This window comes from Chlamydotis macqueenii, chromosome 7 (assembly GCF_036417535.1).
Source record: "Chlamydotis macqueenii isolate bChlMac1 chromosome 7, bChlMac1.mat, whole genome shotgun sequence".
Taxonomy (NCBI): domain Eukaryota; kingdom Metazoa; phylum Chordata; class Aves; order Otidiformes; family Otididae; genus Chlamydotis; species Chlamydotis macqueenii.
The window spans coordinates 29,861,725-29,884,763 of record NC_141562.1 but is presented as its reverse complement, the minus strand read 5'-3'; the positions used below and the strand labels follow the sequence as shown (position 1 = coordinate 29,884,763).

At 41.2% G+C, this 23,039-nt stretch overlaps 1 protein-coding gene across 1 annotated transcript; it reads right to left on the bottom strand.

Moving 5' to 3' along the window:
• Positions 1–471: 471 nt before the first annotated feature.
• ACSL5 (acyl-CoA synthetase long chain family member 5) lies at positions 472–22,754 on the bottom strand. Its single transcript, XM_010127874.2, has 21 exons — positions 22,482–22,754; positions 13,243–13,428; positions 12,573–12,681; positions 11,856–11,920; positions 11,674–11,775; positions 11,278–11,377; positions 9,885–10,063; positions 9,176–9,208; positions 8,905–8,956; positions 8,274–8,347; positions 7,741–7,818; positions 6,632–6,766; positions 6,027–6,161; positions 5,857–5,952; positions 5,285–5,357; positions 4,297–4,385; positions 4,100–4,216; positions 3,504–3,647; positions 2,445–2,546; positions 1,983–2,054; positions 472–1,546 (listed from the first exon to the last, which is right to left on the bottom strand). The coding sequence occupies exons 2-21, from the start codon at positions 13,396–13,398 to the stop codon at positions 1,406–1,408; spliced, it is 2,052 nt and encodes a 683-aa protein (XP_010126176.1). The 5' UTR covers positions 13,399–13,428; positions 22,482–22,754; the 3' UTR covers positions 472–1,405.
• Between the last annotated feature and the right edge of the window lie 285 nt (positions 22,755–23,039).

Sequence of the window (23,039 nt, the reverse complement as noted above, 5' to 3'; positions counted from 1 at the left end):
AACAAGTCTACTGGTTGCTTTCACTTTGGGATATCTGAATGAGAGCATTAAATACATAGAGGAACAGCCACTAGCTGTAGGAACCTGGCACAGATAAGGAGAATTGGCATTGAAAAGCTACATGTACTCCTACCTTGTGTTAGATCCTTGCCTTTTGGACTGCTACAGCAGACTACTACAGGGACAGGGAGGAACTGTCGGCAGAGACGGCGTACACTAATTAAAGACACGTTTCTAAAAATACAGACAGTACTCATCTTGCCTAAATAGTTTTCTAAAAAAACAGCTTTAGCCTTAGAAAATGACATCCGATGCCTTATTTCATTAGGCATCCTTATTTTCACAGGAAACAAGTTAGCTTTCTGCAGCAGTTGCATTCTCACGGCAGCTATAGATAATGAGGCAGCAGTACACCTTGCAGCTGCCAGTCTGGTTGCACCAGAGAAATAAGTCACTCACACATGCTTTGGTTTGATTGTGCAGTTACAATTTATTGCATCCTCTGTCCTTTATAATGACAGCTAAGGTTTTCCACTTCTCAGGCTTAAATTCACAAGTGTGGCAGTTTTATAACTGCCATTGCATTTGAGAACGTGCAAAAACTGATCCAGTGCCCCCCATTCTAGAGTATAAGCTATGTTTGCTTTAGGCACATGTACTTTGTAAACCAGTTAATGCCAGGCTACTCATTTTCATTAAAAACAACCTATACTGTGTGGTCCAGGGCTAGGAACAGGAAATTCACTTCCATATTTGTTGAACGGACGTTAAGCTCCAATTCATATTCTGACAGCTTGAGTTGAGATAGGTTATAGGATCCTCTGAGCAACCTGATCTAGTCGGGGGTGTCCCTGGTCCTTGCAGGGGGGTTGGACTAGATGACCTTTGAAGGTCTCTTCCAACTCTAACCATTCTATGCTTCTGTGATCCTGAGTGGAAACTGAGGTGTTATTTTCCTGCAGTTGGTTTTTGAACTATCTCCCCCTTACCCAAAACATATAACTGCATGAAAGAGTTCAGTCTGCTTGGAGCTCAATCCACAAAAGGTCATAATGGAGTTCATAGTTGGAACAGGAAAACAAGATTTGCTTTTGACAGGGAGATATGCGTACACCTGCCTTTTAAAGGCTGAGGCTCTTAAGTGTTTTTTCACTTCAGTCACAGTCCATGGAAGGTGAAGGTTCTGGCTTTGTCTAGGCAGCTGATGCTTAGTCCTGCAAGAGGTGAACACTGCCAGTTGTCAGTTATGCTATACCCATCTTCATCTGAAAGTCACTTTTCCCAGGATACCAGAAACAATCTAAGTTCTCCTTGCTTTCCTCCACTCATGTGTGTGTTCTCCACAGATCATGTAGTGTCACTGATTTGTTTGGATACTCCATGCAGTTTAATTTAGACTGGCAATTTAATCCTGCATACTTGAATAGAGGGCCTCAATCTGCTTTTGGAAGAGTTTAACAAGTTCTGCGCGCTTTGCCTTCAGCGTTGGTGTCAAGAGTCCGTTTTCTACAGAGAACATCTCTGTATGGATGTACAGGTCTTTAACCTGTTAAAAGAAAATAATTTAGCACATGACATATACTTAGAGGACAAACAAGAGTTCTTCCCAGCTTCATTGAGCTCAGTACAAGAACTCACTTAGTCTCAGGAGCTCCAGTAACTAAACTATTTTTTGATGCAAACTAAACTCCTTTTGGCTGACACGGCAAGAGGATAAGCTGGAAATACAGTACAGCTGCTACAGCCTATGGTGAACCTCCACTCCATCTCATGGCAATTGCTGCTGTTGCCCTGTACAGCCACCTCTCTCTTGGTCAAAAGACAGGGAGCCAAGTCACTGTTTCACTGCCTACTTCAAGCAGTTGTCCGGAGCAGCTGTCATAGGTCCCATCCTGGCACAGTCAGTAACAGGAATGAAGACTTCCCAGCCATTGCATTAGCAATACAGGTGCTCGTGACAAGCAGGATTTGGAAGTACTCACTTGTTCAAAGGATTTAAGGCCAGCCTCTTTTCCCAGTCTGACCATATCTTCTAAAATAGCTTTCTTCAGTGCCTAGGAGAAACAGAGCAGGAGCAGAGTGGGTCAAGCTGCCATTTTGTAATTGCAACTCAAGACCACACCCATTTCCCAGTCACTGAAAGCCAAGACTGGCAAGAATACATGTATATATTTCAACATTCATGATTTCTCATGTTAAGGCCACTACAAGGTGGCGCCTATCTTCTGACTGGAAAAGCAGCAGCAATAGCCTTTGAAACATCAAGAGACACTATACGTAGTTCCAGTTTTTGCTGTAACACTACTTGCATGACTCACCCAACATTAAGCCAGTTTAATATACAAAAAAAAAAAAAGGTGGGTAAAATGAAGTCAAAGCAATGCAAGATTGGACTTCAGAATTAAATTATATCTATAACCCACTAAAAGCATAAAGCCACTCACTGGATTTTTGCAGACATCTTCATAGGAACCTTTTATTCCCAGTTTTGCTGCAAATTCCGGAAGTGTCTCAGGATCAGGAACCACTATACCTATTAGAAAAGACTGAAAACAAGTGGAAATAGTTGTGCTGAGACCATGATAAGGCATCCAAAATGACTTTGATTGTCTACATGAACTTGATTGCAGACAATGTCTCTATATCAAGCCACATCTACATCCCCATGCATTTCTAGAGTTTGGAAGGTAGCTACAAGGACTTTCCAGCAGTAATTGAAGTACTAATGCAGTTTGTTATGTGTGCTGAATGCTCCACCAATTGCTTTTGGCTTGTTTACAGGACTGAAGACTGGCCTTTGCTAGCATAGCTGAAACCTCTGCAGCAAAGGAGTGGAGAAACACCCCTCTTATAAGGAAAAGCTGAAAGAGTTCTTCACTCTGGAGAAGCGGAGGCTCAGGGGAGACATTATTGCAGACTTTCAGTACTTAAAGGGAGCTTATAAAATGGGGACAAACTTTTTACCAGGGCCTGTAGCAATAGGACAAGGGGTAATGGCTTTAAACTAAAAGAGGGTAGATTTAGACTAGATGTAAGGAAGAAATTCTTTACAATGAGGGTGATGAAACACTGGAACAGGTTGCCCAGAGAGGCAGTAGATGCCCCATCCCTGGAAACATTCACGGCCAGGTTGGATGGGGCTCTGAGCAACCTGATCTGGTTGGAGATGTCCCTGCTCATTGCAGGGGGGATTGTACTAGATGACCTTTAAAGGTCTCTTCCAATGCAAACTCTTCTATGATTCTAAACTGTACACAGCTGATGTGGCATACTAATCCCAAACAAGGATGTAATTAGCCTTTACCCAGCTTGCAACGTGATGCCAAGATTTCCTTTTCTTTGGTGTCAATTGGGAAGGTCTGAAAGGATAGTCCTATAAACATGGCACTCTCAGGAACAGATCTTGTTCCAGGACTCTTGTATGTGCACATATTTGTGCCCTGGTCTTCCAGAATCTATTGTGGGAGGAATCTTGCAGGATGCTCACTCCTAACATCACTTACCCTCAGGCTTTCCCCATGTACGAAGACCTGGGCTACAGGAGCACTTCTGATATAGACATTTTCTATCTTCTCTGGAGCAATGTATTCTCCTTGTGCAAGTTTAAATATATTCTTCTTCCTATCAATGATCTTCAGTGTTCCATTCTAGAAGTTGAAGGTGCAGGCCATTAGTTTCAAGTCTCTATCTTGCTTCTATAAAAAGTAGAAGATAACAGGTTTGGTTTTGCTATATGAAAGGCATATGCTGGTCTGGAACTGGTCTTTGCTCTCTACAGAGAGAAGGGGCACTTCATCCAATTTCTCCAGTTAGCTCAGGACATGATTAGACAGTGCCTTTATTCTCCTCTGACAGAAACTGAGACATCTTGTTGTTCTTCACTGTGGAACTGACAGTCTTAACTACTGGCCTAGGAGGTGTTATTTGAGATCTTGTAACCTAATTGGTCTTTGGAGCTTTGCCTGGAGTTATTTGGTGAATGATAAGAAAATACCATGCAAGCCTTTTATCCTAGAATTGACTTCTCCAGCTTTTCAGATTACTATAAACTAGCCCGGAATTCACATCCAGGGATGGTTTGTATTAGGCAATTACTCACTGGCAACCATTTCCCTATGTCTCCAGTGTGAAGCCACCCATCTTTATCAATTGCTTCTGCTGTCTTCTCAGGGTCTTTCAGATAACCCTGAAACACATTTGGTCCTTTAATGCAGACCTGTAGCAAGCACAGAATATTGTTAGTCACCAAGCCTTAAATTTCAGTATTTCCTGGCACACACAGGAGATGGTATGTACCTCGCCTTCATTGTTAGAAGAGAAGTAGTTCATTTCTTCCACATCATCTAGTTTTATGATATTACAAGCCAGAGGGGCTCCAACATGGCCTAAAAAGAAAAAAGAAAAAAAAAACAAGGGCAATTATATTTTGGGGATTCTGCTACCAGTTGGCCCTATTTGATCTAAAGTTAGAAAGACTAGGTCTTGAAGTGAGATGAGAGAACTCCTGTGCCCCCGAAAGTCTTCAGTGATAGTAGGTACTTAATGGCTTTTTGTTCACTGCTTTAGCAAGAACCAGTACTGTTTAAAAGGAATATGACACCAGATGCTCAAGAAAGTTATTGTAATGCCATTTTCAGTTAATGCAGGATAAGTAGTAGGTAAGTCTCAATGCTTAGAGACATTTATTGGTGTAATCAGCCATACCAACCACATACCAGACTTGCTTCCATATAATTCCCTCAGAGACCCCAGTATTCATTTGCATTTCATCCTTATTAGGCTCTGCAGTTATTGAGTTCTCAAAGACAGTGACTTGAGCTTGAATTTAGAATACCCAATATTAAAAACATCCTTACTAAGATGAAAGCTAAACCCTCAAAGTCAGGTCGTCCTTTAGGAAAATTGGCAAGTATCATGTCTAATATTTTTAGTCATAATTCTTTGAGTAAAACATGGTTTTTGGGAAGTAAAGCTAGTTTCTTGAAGCCATTTTGGAAGTTCTTGTCTGGTTTTCTCAGCTCTATACAGGCACTCCTTTCCCTTTCCTGTGCACTGGGACAAGGTCTAAGCTGACTATGTCACTTTACGCAAGAGATCCTCACCTACTTGAGTCAAGAATTTTGGTACCTATTAGGTACACAGTGACTGTTGCTACCAAGAATCACTTTGAGGTTAAGTACCCAGGATTTAACTTTCATTGAACTAAAAACAGTAGAGCACTTAAGCTTGAGTGCCACCTTCTGTTAACAGCTGTGGGAGAGTTTCCAAGTCTCAACTACCATACCTGTTGTCCAGTCTCCAGGCATTGAGAAAGTGCATCCAGCTGAGCATTCAGTCTGCCCATAAGCTTCAAAGATCTGCATGAGAAAAGATTAATATTCCTTGAACATCAAGTCCTTGTTGTGAAAGAGCTCAGTTTCAACTATGATGCTCAAGTTATCTTCTTAGGAAGGAAGCCAAGACAATCTTAGCCTTTAAGAGTTCTTGGTCTTGTTGGTGTAACCACCTACCCAAAGCTTGCTTTGGTCACTTCATTCTCTCTTCTCCAATATACTACCTTGGGAGCTCAGTGACTGTCAGGATAAGCCACAAAGCTCAGATGCAGCTGCATGTTCCTATTTCTGCTACACTATTCCTCTTTCCAGAGCCTACAGGATAGTTTTTTGGTAATGTAGTTAGAAGCCAGCCCTGCAGAATTTTGTTCCTGTTGCAGTTAACTCAGATCAAGCAGCTTGTAAATACTGAAGACTGACAGCAATCTCCCCAGGAACAAGCTGGGCTGGACCACAGCTGTATCACTGGTCACTTATTGGGCATAATCAAACAGGTCTTAGTTTAATAAAAAACTCGGCTTACCTGACAGCCCAATGCTGCTCTAAGAAATCTCAGGACAGAGGGAGATATAGGGGCTGCGCCTGTTACCATTATACGCACTCTTCCACCCATGGTTTCCTACAAGTGAAACAGAAGCCATCAGATTCTCCAATACTACATTGCTCAGCTTACTTATACTTGAAATAACTTACTTGAACTTTTTTGAAGATTAGCTGATCCCAAATGCTGTTATTTCGAATTATGCCCTGTTTTATTTCAGCCATCTTCATAATCACAGCAAAGTTTAACAAGCAACGTTTCACTGGGCTCTTTGCACCACTTTGTATCTGCAAGAAAAAGCATCAGTGACTCTTGGGTTTAACTCACATCTGCACATCCAGTTCTTGCTTTGTTACGAGCCACTGTTGTCTTACTTTGATGTTCTAGGATCTATCTTCACTACTGCCATGGTCTAGGAGATGAACCAAGAGGCAATACTAATTTCTGTTCCTGCTGACATACTTCAGCCATAGCTTTGAGGGACAGGGATCCTTCCAGCTTTGCACTTGCTTCATTTGCATTCCAAAAGTAAACAAACTTGTTGTTTCTGAACAGCAACAGACTTAGCCCAGTCATGACTGGATACACTGTTCTTATACTCCAGGTCCCAGGACGCTTTCCATCTCCTCAGAAAGGATTTTTAAAAATTCTTCCTTCTTTACTAGTGGTGATGTTATGATGCATTCAATAATTTAAGTGTGTATGCTTGCTTAGATATATGAACATTAAGATAATTTAGCTAAAATGGCTCACATACCTTGTCATATATTCTATTGAGCAGTCTTGGTACAACTGGAAATAACGTTGGCTTCAAGGTTTTCATGTCATCTGTTAGCAACTTGATGTCTCCTTGGAAGAAGCCTACTTTTGCTCCACAGCTGTAGATCACAGTCTAAAAAAATCAACCAGACTAAGCTTAGTCAAGGATAATTCCTAGCTTCGTTAGCCATAACTATTTGTCCATGGAAAGCAGCATGATTTCCAGTGCCCGGTGGTAGGAAAGTTCTTGTGTGAATAGGTTTTGAGGAAATACAGAAGGCTATCATACCTTTTACTATAACTTGATTTATAGAAGCTCAGATGCATACATTAAGTTCTGGCACACAACTTTGATTTGTAGTCCACAAGCACCACAAAGCAAAGTTACACGTTACAGTTAAACACAATTAATATGAGCTTCACCACATTTGTAACAGCTGTTCTATTTTGATATCTTTTGAGATACCTAGAAATTTAAATACAAGGCAACAGAGGAATTTCACAGCTTGACAGGGAATAGGACAAGACACTTTCTGTTTTAAATACTGAGTTGAGAATTGAGATTAAGAGACTGTTCTGGAGACCATTACATGTAGAAGAGTTAGATCCTGCCACAAAGCTGCTGATGTTCCCTGTAGAAAGCATCACATATACAACATGCTGGAGGAAGTGCATTAATTGGAAGACTAGAACTTCAGCTTAGGAAACAGATAGGCAGGATGACACAGCCCAGCAGAGTAAACAGTGGAGAACATGCCACTGTTTACCTCCGAGTACTTAATCCACTGGTCTTAAACTGCTTCCTCTTCATGTATTAGCTTTCACTGTGTTTGACTAAGGTCTTGATGCTGTTAATTTCCCTTGCGGATTTCTTAGTAAATCACAGACACAGTGAGGCTGGACTGAAGAACACAGCATCATTTAATGAAGCTAGTAGTAGTATCGTGGACAAGTAACTAGGCATTATTTAGTCAGTTCAGAGGTTTTATTTTAGGTAGGTGATCTTAACCATTTAGGTATGGCTTCTAACAAGTGCTACTGTCTGAACTAGTTCATACATCCAAGATCTTTTACAGAAGTTTAGTAGCATGCATGCAGTCTACTAACCTGTACAACTCTCTCAAACATGTGAGCCAAGGGAAGATAAGACATGGTGATATCTGAACTTGTACACTCAACTGTGTTCTAGAGGGGGAAGAAATAGAAGAAGGTTAGCACTCCCTACGCCTGCTTCAGTTACTCTTAAGTAGAAAGTGAATAAAGTGTAGATAAATTTGAGTATTTTGAAATAAACATTTCAAATCAGTGAAGCAACTTGGGGTCATCCACCACCTCTTCAAAATTTGCAGTTGTAACCTAGCCATACTAGGTCAAGATTAGTTTTATGCTTTGGCAAGATTTCATAGGGTAGTTTATTACTCTTGGCATTTAGGACTGACTCATTCTAGACTAACTTCTGTGTGGAAGTTCTTGTTCAAGGTTAAACCAAGTTCCTTGCAATACTATTGTCCCATTGCAATATGGGCACTTAGGAAAGAATGAGTTTACTGGGAGTGAATGGTTTGCAGAAAATGTCCACGTTAAAGCCAATTTCATGACTGAGTGACATAGCCTAGAGATCACCATGAGCAGTAGCTTACCTCTGTGCATCTTAGGAAGGCAGCAGCATTTGCAACAACATTTTGATGTGTCAGCATGGCTCCTTTAGGGTTACCTTTGGAGAGATCGAGCAAAGTCAGCTGCGGCTCTGACTGCTTCTGCTGTCTGTTTCTCATGTCTTGTTTGGCTCAGTTTGAACTATCTTGGTATTGGGCTCAATCACAGCATGCATTGTGTTAAGAGATCACAAATATACCTTATCTTGAGCACTTTCAGCTATGGATATTATTTATAGAAATGTCTACTGAAACAGCAGAGTAATTAGGAGTAGCACAGAGAATGCTGAAACAAGATGTTTCTCTAGCCCCTGTGGATCAGAATACAGACACAGTTAAACAACCAATCACCTTAACAGTAAGGCCCTGTATTTTTCAAAGGGTAAGACAACATGAATTTGACTATTCTTCCCCCACATCTCTAAGAAGCTTTGTCTTAGTGCACCTCACTTGTAGTGACAATGTCCCAAGTAAAACTGCAGTAGTAGCTTGACACTGTTCTAATTTACTGTTTTACTTCTATATTGTTAGCATTTCCTTTTCTGTGCTGGAAAGCTACTTTTTTCAGCACGGGGAGATTGTTTTAGTGAGGAGGCATCACTATATCTTCTCTTACCTGTGGTTCCACTGGTAAAACACACAATGCAAAGATCTTCAGGCTTAGGAGGCTAGAGGGAAAAAGCCGCATAAGGTCAACAGAGGAAAGACTTCGTTGCTTATCAGTATTTATGTAACTTCCTAAAGGGGTACGAACTACTAATTCTGTTTAGAAACTGCAAGACAAGATAAAAAAATAATCCTGCCAGCCTCTTCTACTAGCAGCACGGCAATAGGTCTTTTCAGAGACTAGTTCTGCAAGTTTATAACTGTTGCACAAAGATACTTACAACTGGTTTTCTGATGTTGTTTCTTCCCAGCTCCTGTTTTAGAGAGAAAATGCAGCTTAACAATTGCAACAGAAAGACGTGCAACAACAGTAGATAAATGGCTAATTGCATTTCAAATGCAACACTTGTTTTTACTTTGTATCTTAATACTCTGTCTCATTCAGAGAGAGATGGTGGTCTTCTTGAATTTAGTGTACACAGCTTGGAAAAGCTGACTCCTGGGGTTGTGAAAAGCATGAATTTGAGCATGTAGAAAGTGATCAGAACTACTTAAGGAACATTGAAGTCTTGAGTGGAGATACTTCATTTTATCTGATGTAGACCACATCTCTTATACTTTACATTTATGCATCATATCTGGAAGATTAAGTCTAGTACTGAAATGTCAAAACAACCAGTAATTTGCACTTACAGTTTCAATTAGACTCACTGCCAGCTTAGAAGCCTGATAAATCCTATTACAACTGCACCATGAGTCAAGCTAAGGAAGTCTTCAGTTTAATGCATACTGATTGTCCACAACACACGGACACAACTTTAGTCAATGGTTTGAACTCCACAAGTCCATTTGGCTAATCAAAATCTCAGGTACAGGTGTGACAACTGGACAATGCTTACATTAAAATCTTATGGTTGCCAGAGAAGGTCCAGGCATCTAGCTGGCAAGGTATTGCTCTGCAACATCAAGAAGAAGCCTTTAGTGACCTACCTCAACCTCTTGCAGTGCTAGAATTTCAACTCCCACTTTAGATCCTCTGTCCTTGAGCTCTTTATCAAAGAGATCCATGAGAATGATAGTCTTCAGACATGGAGTCTTTTTTTGCTCACAGTTCTCAAGCAAGATCTCCGCCTTCTCGGGCTTGTCACAGATCACTATGCTTATGTCAGCTACAAAAAATAAATTACATTTCAGAAGTCTGTTTAGAAGACATGAGGCTAGTGAGTGATGGCTCAGTAGCACATACCTTTAGATAACAGCATTGGTTTGTTCTAAAGACATTTGCATTTGTTATATGGATTCAGTGGCTGGCTTATAGTGCTAAGAAGCTTCCTCCTACCACAGCCAACTTGAGGACAAACTTGAGATTCTAACTATACAAAGTGAGGGCAAATGCTGAAGAACTGAAGACAAATATCTTCAGTCACAGTCAAGATGGGTATTTAACTTCTTATATTGCCATAAAAGCTCAGAATTGTCCTCAATTATTGTTTAGGTTTAGCCATCTTGCTTAAATCTAAAGAAATTTCAACCTGTTTGAAAGAGGTAGCTAAAATTCTTGAATTAATGCCTCAACTTCCCTGCATGTGCAAGAGAGTTTTATGCAATTACAAAAGCATTTCCCATTAAGTTGACAGAGGAATTTGATTTGCCTGAACATGTCGATTCCCCGTTAGCCTAGTAGTGTAGTCCCAAGGTAAGACCTGTTTGCAAGGTTCACCAGCATAACTGTTGAAGTGATTTTGCTTGGCAAATCCTGTTTATGGGTTGGATCCCAGATCATTATGACAGCAGTGAATACTTTTTTTTCCCCACATATCTTCCCTAAGACTGAGGGAAGAAAGTTTGAAGATTTATTCAAACTTCCTCACCAGTTTCTTCCGTGATGGCCTACTAGTTGCTGCTTCTGTAGAACAACAGGCCCTAACCAGATAGATTAGGCATATCTTTACCCCTCCCTCCTCCACTCTTTACATCCTACAACTTTAAATCAGAGACACACATCTAGTCTTAATTTGCATGCAAGCCTGTCTGCATTGTCAGATTGTTTGGCAGTGTGGGAGTTCAAGATTGCAAAACTTCAAATGGCAAATAGTTGAACACTCTGACTGCAGGATGATCCACAGGATCTTGCACGTCTTCAGTGGACTTGTACTCAAGACACTAGGAGACATAGGAAGCCCACTGGCTTCTTCTAGGCATTGAACTATGTCCCCTGCAAAGCAGTTTCATTTACAGAAATTAAGTGTCTATAAAAAGTATAAGAGCAGTAAGTAAGGTTAAAGCTGCTCTGATTTTTGCATCGAATTCCCTTGAACTTCAGCCTTCTCAAAACAAAGCTTCTTAGAGAAATCATTATGAAATAGCGGAAGTCAGTATTTACCTTTGTTAACAATATATACAATGGCCTCTGGCCCCAGAGTGTCATAGAGTGGAACAGCAACCATTGAGTAAGTGTAGCAGGCATACTCTGAAATGATCCACTGAAGAGAGAAAACAGCAAAGCTCAGGAAGCAGTTCCCAAGACAGGATTACCTACAGATTTTGTACAGCTTGACTAGCCCATGCACACATTAGTAGTGGGGGTTGTGCAAGAAGCATGTTCATTAGATTCTTCGAGTAGTGACAGTTCAAGATCATTGTATTACATGCCTGGCATACTATGTGCTCAGTCAGTAAAATAAGGGAACTGGGAAGGGAAAAGCCAGTTGTGATTGTTCCTCATGTGGCCTCAAGGTGTCAGAATATTCTGGGAAAGACTATTCAATTTTTTGCTTACCTCTGGCCTATTCTGAGCAAAAATGCCAATAAACTGGTTTGATGATGGTTTGCATCCCTTTTCCAGAAGCCCTGATCCCAGGTATTGAGCTCTGTCCAAAACCTGTAAGATAGTTTCCCCTCTGCTTTAGTGTAACAAGGCAGAATCCCAAATTAACGTCATCTGTCATGTACAATACTTACCTGTTTATATGTCAGCCACTGATAAGGTTGGTTGGGCTTTCTGTAGCCTAAACAGTTGCCATTTCCTAATGGAAGAGTTCAGAAAAGCAGCTGTAAAGCTCAGTACTGAAGCTGCATAGCACTTCAATGCAACACTTGTAAGTGGGAAATATTTTCTGTCAGGCATCCAGGTAACTGCATGGAGCATGGAAGTGCAGTGTCCATATTTAAGCACTCGGCCCAAACCAAGATTGCAAGACTGTTGGCTTTATCCTTACAGGCAATACTTCAAAGATCTGGTGATATTTTCCCATTTCACAACACACATGAGATTGAAATAGCTTGCAAACTATCACATACTTCCATGCATAGGACCCCTGAAGTCACATGGACACAAATTCATACCTGTTGTAAACAGGCAGTAATTTTACACCAAAACCCATATCATAAGACAAAGCAGATGTGTTTTCCCCCAGCTCCCTCTGATGCTTACTGCCTGGTACCTCTTCACTGAATTGTACCATCTTAAGCTTCTGATGTTTGTTCCAGTCTGTCAACTAAGACTACTTCTAAATCAGTGGGGGAAAACAAAAATATGGTCACTTGTCATTCCACTCCATAGCAGGCTAGGAAAGCTTTTGGTAGCCTGAACTATTATTCCAGGCAAGAGGCAAGGCAAAAGAACTTGGAATAATTTTGTTTGTTTGTGATAGGCAAGTACTAACTAGCAAAGCTTACCAGAAGCATGCAGTCCTCGTTGGAAAACTTCATACAAGGTTTTAGCATCTTCAGAGTAATAAGAAAGCAGGTTATTATCTGTCAAGAGTGCACCTCTTCTTGCTCCTCCCTAGGAACAGAGCATAGCTATGCATCAGTGCAGAACAGATGCAAGGTCATTTGTTCCTCAGCCATTCTCCCAGCAATCCCCTTTAAAGCATTTCAATAGCATTGCATTGTTAAGGAAGTCTCATTTTCCTTCCTGGTTTTGATCTATCCAGTCACGTGCAAAGGAATTTTCTAGATGGCCTAGATTAATATTCAATTACAGGTTATTAAAGAGACCTTGACTAAGACTGAGTGCTACAACTTGCCTAGTTACATGAAGTCTAGCATCACAGTCTAGCACCAGCCTCAAAGCTGATGTAAAGTATTTAAGAAAAAAAAAAGTAAGTGAAAGCCAAGGCCATCTGGTAAAAAGCCCACCTAACCCTGTTGGCAAGAGCTGCTGTTTCTTACTCTTAGTGTCTTAAGACTTCCCTTCTCCCCACCATAGAGCTATATACCTGGGAGAGAAGGCTGTGTATATCAGACAGGAGAGTTTCCACTGACAACACAGAGTCAGAATAGATCAGTATTCAGATTAAGCTTCTCAATAACAGTCCATACCCACAAGCAGAGTAAGTATTACCTCAATTCCTATTGACTGCTTGTTCAAGTCAACAGGAGGAAAAACAGGTTGTGGCCTGCTTATCACCCACAGGAAGATGAGAGCTCCAAATATAATAAGAGTAATCAATGCTGGTGTGGGGAGCGGTGAGAACAAGACTTGAAGTAACCAGATCATTGTGCTGGATCAGTAGAGCCAGAGTTGAACCTGAAACAAACGGGAGGTTTAGTACACATGAGTAGTTACTTAAGAAGTTTGTTAAGTAATACTACAAATCATTTCTGCAGTTTGCCCCTAAAGAGTCCTGGTACAATAATGAAGCATAGTTATGCAATGCTTTAAGCCTCTTAAGAGATCTCAAGTCACCTGTCCCCATAAATCTTAATCCATGCTGCATCCACCTCCACAAAAAGCTGAAGCCTGATGAAGTCAGACAAGAAACAGATGTCAGTTCTTTCTATTCAAAAGTAAAAATCTGCCTGGGGAAAACCAGTATATAATTTCCCAAATTAAGTAGAACAAAAAAGTGCCTACAGTTCAGTGTTTGAATAGTGGAAGTAAGAAAACTCCTCATTATTATAGCTGTCCAATAGGAAGGGGTATTGCTAAAATACATGTAGGTGTAACAAACATGTAAAAGTCTGCTGGAGAAGCTGTACCTTCATGATCAGCTGCTCTTAGTGGAAAGCAGGGTTTATGCTGGACAGGTATTTCAGATAGTGACAGTGCGTTCAGCATGATACAGTACAAGTCAAAACTGTGAAAGTTACTTTCCACTAGGAAGTGGGGACCTGGAAGTCAATGTGTGCAATGCAAGTCTAGCTGCGAAATACAGAAGCGGTTCTGCTGCTCACATCCTCCAGAGTCTTGTTCTTCAAGGGCAGGGAAGCAAAAACTAAGAATGCAGGATTTCTTTTAAGAGAGAAAAAGACATCATCTACCTCAGCCTCCTCCCTTACAAGCAAGTACTTTAATCTCCAAGATGTTCTAGTATGTTTAAGATTGAATGGCCAAGACAAATCTAGCACAGGTAACTGCTTTTTGTCTGAATCAACTCAGATCTCACCAACTTATCTTTGCCAGTATCTAAATAGGTATGCAGCACATGACACACATCACACTTTGCAAGATGATTAACCACACCCTTTCAAATTTCTTCATATATAATTGAGGGAACTCAGTCAGTAGATAGCCTGTCAGCTAGCAACTAAATCCCTGTACAAGAAGAATACCAAGCATCCTGGAGGAATGGGCTCCAGATACCCTTTAACTGTAATTCCAAGGAAGTTGAAGGTATTTTTCAAACAGTTAGTAAATTCAGCCAGGCCTCGAAGTCAGAATTTGGGTCGCTGAGCCCAGACTGATCAGAATTAGATCACCCATATCAGGTTTATGGTTGTGTAGTTTCCACAGTTTCCAGTGGCCACATTAATAAGCAGTCCTAATGTGTTCTCTGGTGAGAGAAGCCATGCTTTACCCACTCAGCGTCGGGATAAGAAAGGGTACCTGAGAGGCTTGTCATCAAGTCCAGGGTGCCAAAAGCATGTCACCTACATATCTGAGAAGTATCAACTCCCTAGGCCTCTTTTCTAGTCTAAGCCTCAGTTACAATGTGCCCTTCAAACTCCTGACCTTGCTTTCATGTATTGAAAGTCAGAAAAATTTGTGCTACAGCAAGAAAGGCAGGAACAACTCTTGGCACTCTGCGCTGACTGACACTTCCAGTCACTGGGCATATCCCACCTAGGAAGCACAAACCTGCTCCTTCTGCAGCACAGGATATCTCCCATCTCCACACCCTTCCTTAGGGCCTCTATCAACTGAGCCTGGAGAAAAACAAACTAAAACCACATCGCTTGACCAAGGTTACATTCAGGGCAAAGCCAGGTAACAGCTTAGCTTCTAGCACTGCTCTGTTTTAAAGACTGAAGGTTATCAATAAAGGGAATTTGGCAAGCAGCTGCTCTTTGTGATGTATACATTCGGCCTTGTAACCCGTTACGGGAGCAGCTAGTAAGCAGCTTTCTGTAGGTGATTAAACTGTGTCTGGTTTATGGTGTGAGTCAGCTACTTCCTCTTTCTCATGAAGAAGTCACTTTTTTATAGCATGAGCACTGAGGCAGCTTGGGAGAGGCATCTCCACTCCAACATGAAGAGGAGTTGGATATACAAACTTGATTCCGTTAACTCAGAGTCCACTACTAGATCCAAGTGATAGAGCAAATCACATTTGCACCATTTGTATGCTGGACACTCAGCTTCTTAGAAGTTGGCAAAACTAGACCTTGGCACATCTATTCTTACATCTTTTCAGAGGGATACCAGAGTACTCACATTCAAGTCGCCTGAATTTTTTATTAATAGCAATCAGCTTGGGCTATTTTCCAGTCTTTTTCCATCTCCAGTTGGGTCAACAGGAGTTTGCACACAGCGCATTTCAGATGAGTCTTCCCCGGACATGAAATTTTTGAATTGGCAGTAAGAGAACAGAGCTATATGCAGGCAACTAAAAAGACCATGTGCCTGTACAGCTGTACCAGTTTTAATGGCTGAAGTGTGCTCCCATGTGCTCATTTTAATATTAATTTTAAGACAATTTCCTAGAAACCAGAAAGGATTGATTGCCTTTAGAGTATCATGCTAGAGGTAATAAACAGAACTAAGGATCATGCCTGTAGCACCAAGTCCTCTACTGTCACTCACTAACACTGCTTAGCATTAGCACTGCCTAATCAGGCAGATCACATTTGTGCAGTTGTCACAAATAGCTACTGTCTGCTACATGGAGTTATTTGACAGAAAATTAATAGAAGACACTTGTCTGACCTTTTTGTGGTAAGGATCAGAGAACTCACTAAGCTCAAATGCTTCATGTGGCAGGAGATAGGTCACTGAAAATCCTTCCGTCAGGGCATTCCCATCTCCTCACTGACTCACGTGAAAGCAGTTTGTGCCAAGACATCTAGGAAGACTGAACAGCAAGCCCTGGAGGATAATGATGCTTGTGGTAGAGAACTCCAAGTCCAGAGAGAACACCTCATCAAGTTGAGAAAAGCCTGAAGACGATTAAATGCAGCAAAGCTTTTGCTTTCAGATTCTGAATTGATTCCACCCAGAGAAGAGTAGAAATCAAAGAGTAGTCAAACCCCAGTGTAACCTAACCAGCATGCCTATAGCTAGTCAAGGATGATTTCCAGTTATAAGCCAAATGGATTTTTAATTTAAAGAAAGACTTGTTGATGAGTTTACCTCTAAAGCCTGGGACGTACTGTGTGCTATTTGCTTCTAGGTTGTTTGATCTTTAGTAACTGTCTTCATGAGCGTGCTAACAATACTGAATGAGACTGTACATGTGGGAGTCAAAACCTAACATCCTTTAAAGCTACAGAAGTTAGTGTTGTGTCAAAAAAAAGCACAAATACCTAGGTCTGGTTTGCAATACACAAAAAAAAACCCCTCTTTTCGTATCTGAAAGACTATTTTCAATTCCCCTACTTTATTACTAGAATAGTGGCAGTGTTTTGCTTTTGCTTTCCAACCATGTTTCCTCAGATGGGCACTGCTATCAAAATACATAGGGTGTGTTATTCAAGCTGTGGCAAGAGACTGTCAGCAAATTTGTCTCAATTCCCAGCATTAGAACAGTTGTTTCCTGTGCCTAGAGCTTCTACTGTAACTGGTTGCCAAATTCAAGTCACTGCTAGTTAATCACCTCTGATATCCTCCAAAAGCCATGTAATCCTGCTGCCCTCAAAACAAAAGAGCCAGCAGAGAGGACAGGAGCCTGTACTTGGAGTTTTCTGTCCATGAGAAGAGAACAGCTCTACCCTAGATTGTCCTATGAAGCAACTACAACCAGAGCTTAACCCACAAATCCAAACGCCCTATACATACATAATACTTGATCTACATCAACGGGGTGAAAACTCAACTTGGTGCAGCATGAGACAAAGCCAGAGCATATTTGACAGACACCAGCTTCTACCACAGGGCAAGCCTGAGCACTAGCTGCCTTCTTAAGTGTGCGGGGGGGGTGGGGGGTGGAGTGCTTGAAACCCCCGAGTTTTGAAGGGCTCAGCTCCCAGTGACTAGAAAGATACAGAATGCACAGGATGTCTCAGACAACCCGGTAGTCCTCTTGTGCAATAAGATGCTAGACAGTTAAAGTGTATTTAGGTTGTCTGGCCTGATCAATGGTCAGGGATAAGATGCACTAGGCTCAAGAGTGCAAAGGCTTAGTTTTTATCGGAGGAGATTACAGTGATACCATTTACAGCCTTGAGTTCAGGAGTACATGTTCTCATTTCTACTGTACCATTTCCCACAACCATTCTTCACAATCTAGAAGGAATGAAAGAGTTATTCTCAATTCTCTCCAAGTCAGGAGATTTCTCTCCATTAGAAAGTGACTGAGCTTTGTGCCTCCAAACATGTAAGTATGAAGAAAGAAATCAGTATCATCTCCATCACAATAGCTCTTTACAGACTAGCAGCCTCTGATATTGGCACAATATCAGTCATTCACTGCCTAGCAGAATGTTTTATAGCATTATGTCCTTTGTCACTAATTAGTTAATCATCAGTAGCTCACTCTACATTTCCTTACACAGTGCAGCTCTTGCCTTGTGTCCTGCAGATGTGAGCCACTGTGTCCGTTTTTACTTCTTGGAAGCACTGCATCTCACCTTCCTCCAAGTGCAGCAAGGAGAAGTCTTGTGTTGTGAAGGGTTTAGGAACATCTAACATAGCATCCAGAGAGAAGCTGAAGTGCAAAAGCTCAAGAGTGACTGCTGAACAGAGCCATGTAAAAACCACAAAGTAAAATCCATAGTTTCTTGCATTAAGCCAAAGATACACTTGAGTTAGGCTTTGCTTTCAGAGTACCTCTTAGGAAAGTCAGAGCCAAACAGCTCAAGTGTCCTTTGATCTTGACTGAGAAGCACTCTGCAAGGGGTGGGAAAGAGCAAGGCCTCAGTAACTCACTTTCAGGAAGTACAGTGCTCTGTGGTTTCAGACAACGTGTTACAGGCTATTTCTGGGCCTTGCTCATAAACCTATTCAACTTGGGCTTTCAGTATACTTAAAGAGAAAAGCCATTTTTAATAAAGAATGTCACTATCTCTGATATTTCTGTTCCTCCATCAGGAGGGCAATGACGTTATGACACTGCCTAGTACTGAAGGTAGTTTTGTCAGACAAATTTAAAAGCCAAGCTTTCATATATTTGTAATATCAGGTTTTCTCCTTGAAAGCTACCTACTCAGAAAGACAGAACATGTTCAACTAGCCCTTGGAAGTTTTGAAAAAATTTAAAAAGAGTCAGATTGTGTTACTGGATTCTGTTACTGTTTATTCTGTTAGCTAATACAGGATCTCATTCTTGCAAAACATGCATGCACCAACATTTCTTTAAAAGGAAGTTATCTCTAGACACACAACAAGCATGGTTTAAAGAGCTAGGAACTAAAGCTCAACTTGAAAATTCACACAGAACTCCTAAAAACACTAGAATATCATCATTAAGCACTTTACATAGCCACACAGAGAAAAAGTAGCACTAAGAACTCCTAGATACTAATATCTTTTATCACTATGTATTATTACAGTACTTACATTATGAAGAGCAAAGAGCAAACATATATCTGAACTTAACTCAGCCTAAGGTTAGCATCTAACTGATAGCACACTACCAGAGATTTCCTAGCAGGCTCCTGATAAACTCATTATCTTCAGCCCCAAAGCTAATCACAGCACTTGCACGTCGGTTATAGTAAAGCCCCTGTGAATAGCAACAAGCAAGCTCATCAGCAATGGAACAATTAAAAGTAGAATTTCATTACTTATACAGAAAATATTTCATAGGAAGTAAAGAGATGAGAACCAGTGATCAAAACCACCTACCATTTTGCAGATAGGATGGGAAGCCAACCTCTTTTCCTTAAATAAAAGTGAGCCTTAGCAGCAAGCCAACATCCACCAGGTAACACTCATGTTAAAAACTACAGCTAGTTCCCTCTCCCCGGTTTAAATAAATCAGCAAGCAGAAAAGCATGCTGGGAAGGGAGCTGGTAAATGGGAGGAACTTGCGTGGGGGAACTGAAGTGGTTAGGAAAAAAAAAAAAAAAAATTACGGAGGAAGTTGTTGAGGTTTTTTTTGTTGATGAAAAGAGCTTGAAATTTACACATTTCTGAAGAGCTAGATAAAAAGTAGACCAAAACCTTTTGAAATTATACTTATCATTTATTGTTTATGATCTATTTGCTATTATTTCCTTTGTCTATAAAGCTGTATTCACAACAATAGCACTTCTATCTAGAGCTTTGTGTACATTAAGCTGAGCAGGGCTTTATACCCTTGTAGTACTGACAAAATGCTGTAAGTACAGTATTTCTCGTATTCTGCTGCAACATACTTGCTTGTAGGCTGGATCCCTGCTTCTGGTGGTGGTTTTCATTTATTTGGTTTTCGTGGGGTTTGGTGATCTTTTGTTGGGTTTGGTTTTTTTTTTTCCCCAAAAGCTACCTAGTTCTTTCTGCTGTGGTGTAGCCTTACATACATGCAATTTTTTGCACAAGGTAACAATGAATCCCATTTCAAACTTCAGTTTTGTTTCCTGCTAGGACAAGGATTTTCTTTATGGTTTTACAGTTGTGTTTCTTTGTTTAAAAGTTTATAGCTGCTGCAGTTTCCCTTTTTCTCTCCAATGCTTGTCTAATATAACTGGAATTTTGCAGCAGGTTTGGAGGAATGGGAAAACAGTAGCTTCATGTATCTCTCTTCCTTAGTGCCTTGACCTCAGATCTTGGAACCATTTTCCCACTTAACAGTTTGCCCATCTGAAAGTTTGTCTATGCTGCATGGTTTCAGAATAATATGTTTAGCTAGACTAACTATAGCTAGGATGGAATAAGATAGCACGTACTTGTATCCTGAATACAACCCGTCCTGGACCTTGGCTTGCTAAAACACGTAGCCTCTACTCATTGCAATAATGTCTTTATTGCCGCTGTAAACTTTATGCTATTCAGGTAAAGCTAACTTATGCTGTAATTGTGGCATTATTTAGCAACGCAGATATACTTTTAGAGAAGCTGAGGCTTAATTCGCTGATTTTGCTGTAAGCTTTACATGAAGATGAAGAAGAAATAGCTCCCTCTGCATGAAACTCCTCTGCCATTGGCTTTTCCAACCCAGACCTGTTCCCGTGGGATTTAAGTGAAGCTGTGAGCTTTAGCTTTAATAAGTTCCACTCAGGATGCACTTACGCTTAGAGAAAGGCAATGCCTCTTACAGAGAAGGGAGAAAAGGCCGGGCTCCCAGCCCAGACAGCTCCATTATCACCTTCCCTGAGTGCCTCTCTGAGGATTTTCCCCCTTCAGGTATCTGGCCTCAGGCTCTTATTTTTCCAGGAGGAAGAGAAAAAGCAGTGAATTGGCCCTGTCTCCAATCGGCTGTTGGGTAGCAATGCTGTGTATCTCAGATGCATTTACTTTGGCTGTGGGTGTGAGAGAACATGCCTGCGGCACAGTCCTACCTGGCCTGCCAGACGCCCAGCGTGTGGTGCAGAGGTCCCTGAGCTGGTAAGGTCACACTGCGTTGCCTGGACTCGGTGGGTCTCACAGTTCCAAGATAAATTGGATTAAGGGATGCACATAGAAAAGCCTTGGGGAAGATAGCTTCTCCTTAATGCCTGGTTCTGTTTAAAGCTCCTATGTTAGAATACAGCTGGTGCTCTTTCCCTGGTACAAGTAAGAAGTAACATGTAAATTTTGAGGCTTTTAATTTTTGATACTGCCCCAAATGATTGGAACAAACTCCAGATTTTTACGAGAGGCACAAATCCATTTGTTGCTAGTAATTCGCTGCCAAAAAAATAAAGCAGAGTCATGAATAACTCACCCTTTGCTTCTTTTTGTACATGTATATAAAATGTACACCCGCATCTTTCATCCCTGTTAGCAAATTAAGATGAGCAGTAGGCAGAGTATGTGTACAGAGAGTTCAAGTTGTTTCCTTTCTGTTGTCACTGTCACTAAAGGTTTGTATAGAGGACAGACAAGATGAGCTTTTATAATAAACCTTAAGGTTATGACACAAGCTTTTACTATCCAAAGATGCCAAATTAGCCCATCTACCTACAGCAAATAGCAGAGGATGTAAATAAATGAAGGGGAAGTATTAGCTTAGTGTACAGTTTTCTCTGTTGTGACTTCGAGACTTGACTCGAAATTTTGTGAGTCTGTGGGAAGTGTGGGCTCACTTTATTTGCAGAATTTTTGAATTCCAGTTTCTTTTTTTAATGCTATGAAAATAATAATTATTTATTGCTCTGCTACACTTTTCAAGGGCAGCCTTCTGGCTTTTGTAAACCAGAATAACTGCACAGGGCCATAAGTCTCAGAGCATAAGTGGGTTCCTCAGAGAAGGTAGTATGGACAGGACAGTGGGCTTAGGACTTGGAAGAGCAGCATGCTTTTTGCTAGTTCTCTTACTTGCAGTTTGATTTCCTGTTAATCTTTGTCTCCAGTAGCCTCTCCTTTGTTACAGCTGCAGCTCTTTGTTACACAAGCAAGAGCCTGGAGAAGCTCCATCTCTATAGTCACACCAGGCAGTTGCACCAAGGCGATGGCAGCAGTCCAGTGTGCCATACTCTAAGGTCTGTGCTTTTAAAACCTTAAAAAAGGCATTATAGCCAGCTCCTGTGTTCTTAGTTAGGGATTAAAGTTCTATAGTAGGAAATGTTGCCAATGAGTTTGTGTGTATAAACAATCTAGCATATAACAAGTTTTTACTGACAAGATTTCAAAATCTGCCTGTGATGCTGTAGAACCAAATGATTCTTGTATTTCTGGAACCCTGTTTTAAACATAAGTCTGAATGGGAGCCTGGCACTGGTACTCTGTGCACTGTATCTTTAAATAGACATAACTAACGAACTGATAAGAAAATGGCTTCAGCCTGGGCGGTAGTCAGGTCTCCCATTCCAGCCAGGCTATAGCAACAGGGAGTGTTCAGGTGGTTGCTCTCGGTCAGGCTGTGATTTCTCTGTATGCCACCCCTGAGCCCAGACTTGCTTCTTTAGTAACGTGCAGCCCACACAGCTGTTGCCTTTAACAGCTCACAGTGTGATGAGAAGAGTGCATGGGATCCCAGCATTGCAGCAAATTAAGGCTGTTATCCCACTTGCAGTACTTCTCTGCAGCAGCGGGAAGCCCAGTGCTTGGGAGACGCGGGCTGTGATCAGGAGAGGTTTGCTTACCTTCCTTCGGCACTGGCAGAGGGTGGAGGGGCCCGTGCAGCTCGCTTCCTCAGCTGCTTTACAACTCCAAGTGGGTGTTGAAGGGTTGGTGCTTCCCCAGCTCCAGTGGCAGGACTAAGCCCCGAATCATCAGTGTGTGGCTTTAATAAACAACACTGCACCCAGGTAACCTTTGAACCTGCATTGCAACAGGTTCAAAGGTTAAAAAAAAAAATTATTCCTGATCAAATATAAAGAACAATTTTGCCTGGTTAGAAATGTTAAACATACAACTCTTGTGCAACAGCTTTAGAAGAGAGCAGCACACTGTGAAAGCAAAGCCCAGCCCTGTGAAAGCTGCACACTGGGGTTTTTAATAGGACTCTCATTTACTCTGAGTACGCGTGGGGCACTGAATGAGTCTCATTCCACTGAGAAAAGGTGCCTCTTAAATTGCACCTTGAGAAGCAAATGTATTCTCATACTTTTCTCTACTGCTTTGTGGAGGGACCTTTACTTAATCACATCCGACTGCTGGGGCATAAGTTTCCTTTGCAGCTCAAGCGGTCCATGAAGTAG

Excerpts from the sequence above, each read along its gene's own strand:
- ACSL5 (XM_010127874.2), bottom strand. The coding sequence starts at position 13,398 with ATGATCTGGTTACTTCAAGTCTTGTTCTCACCGCTCCCCACACCAGCA. Across the intron at positions 8,957-9,175 it reads ACAACATCAGAAAACCAGTT|CCTCCTAAGCCTGAAGATCT; the intron begins GTAAGTATCTTT and ends TTTTCCCTCTAG. Across the intron at positions 2,055-2,444 it reads AAGATGTCTGCAAAAATCCA|GCACTGAAGAAAGCTATTTT; the intron begins GTGAGTGGCTTT and ends TGTTTCTCCTAG.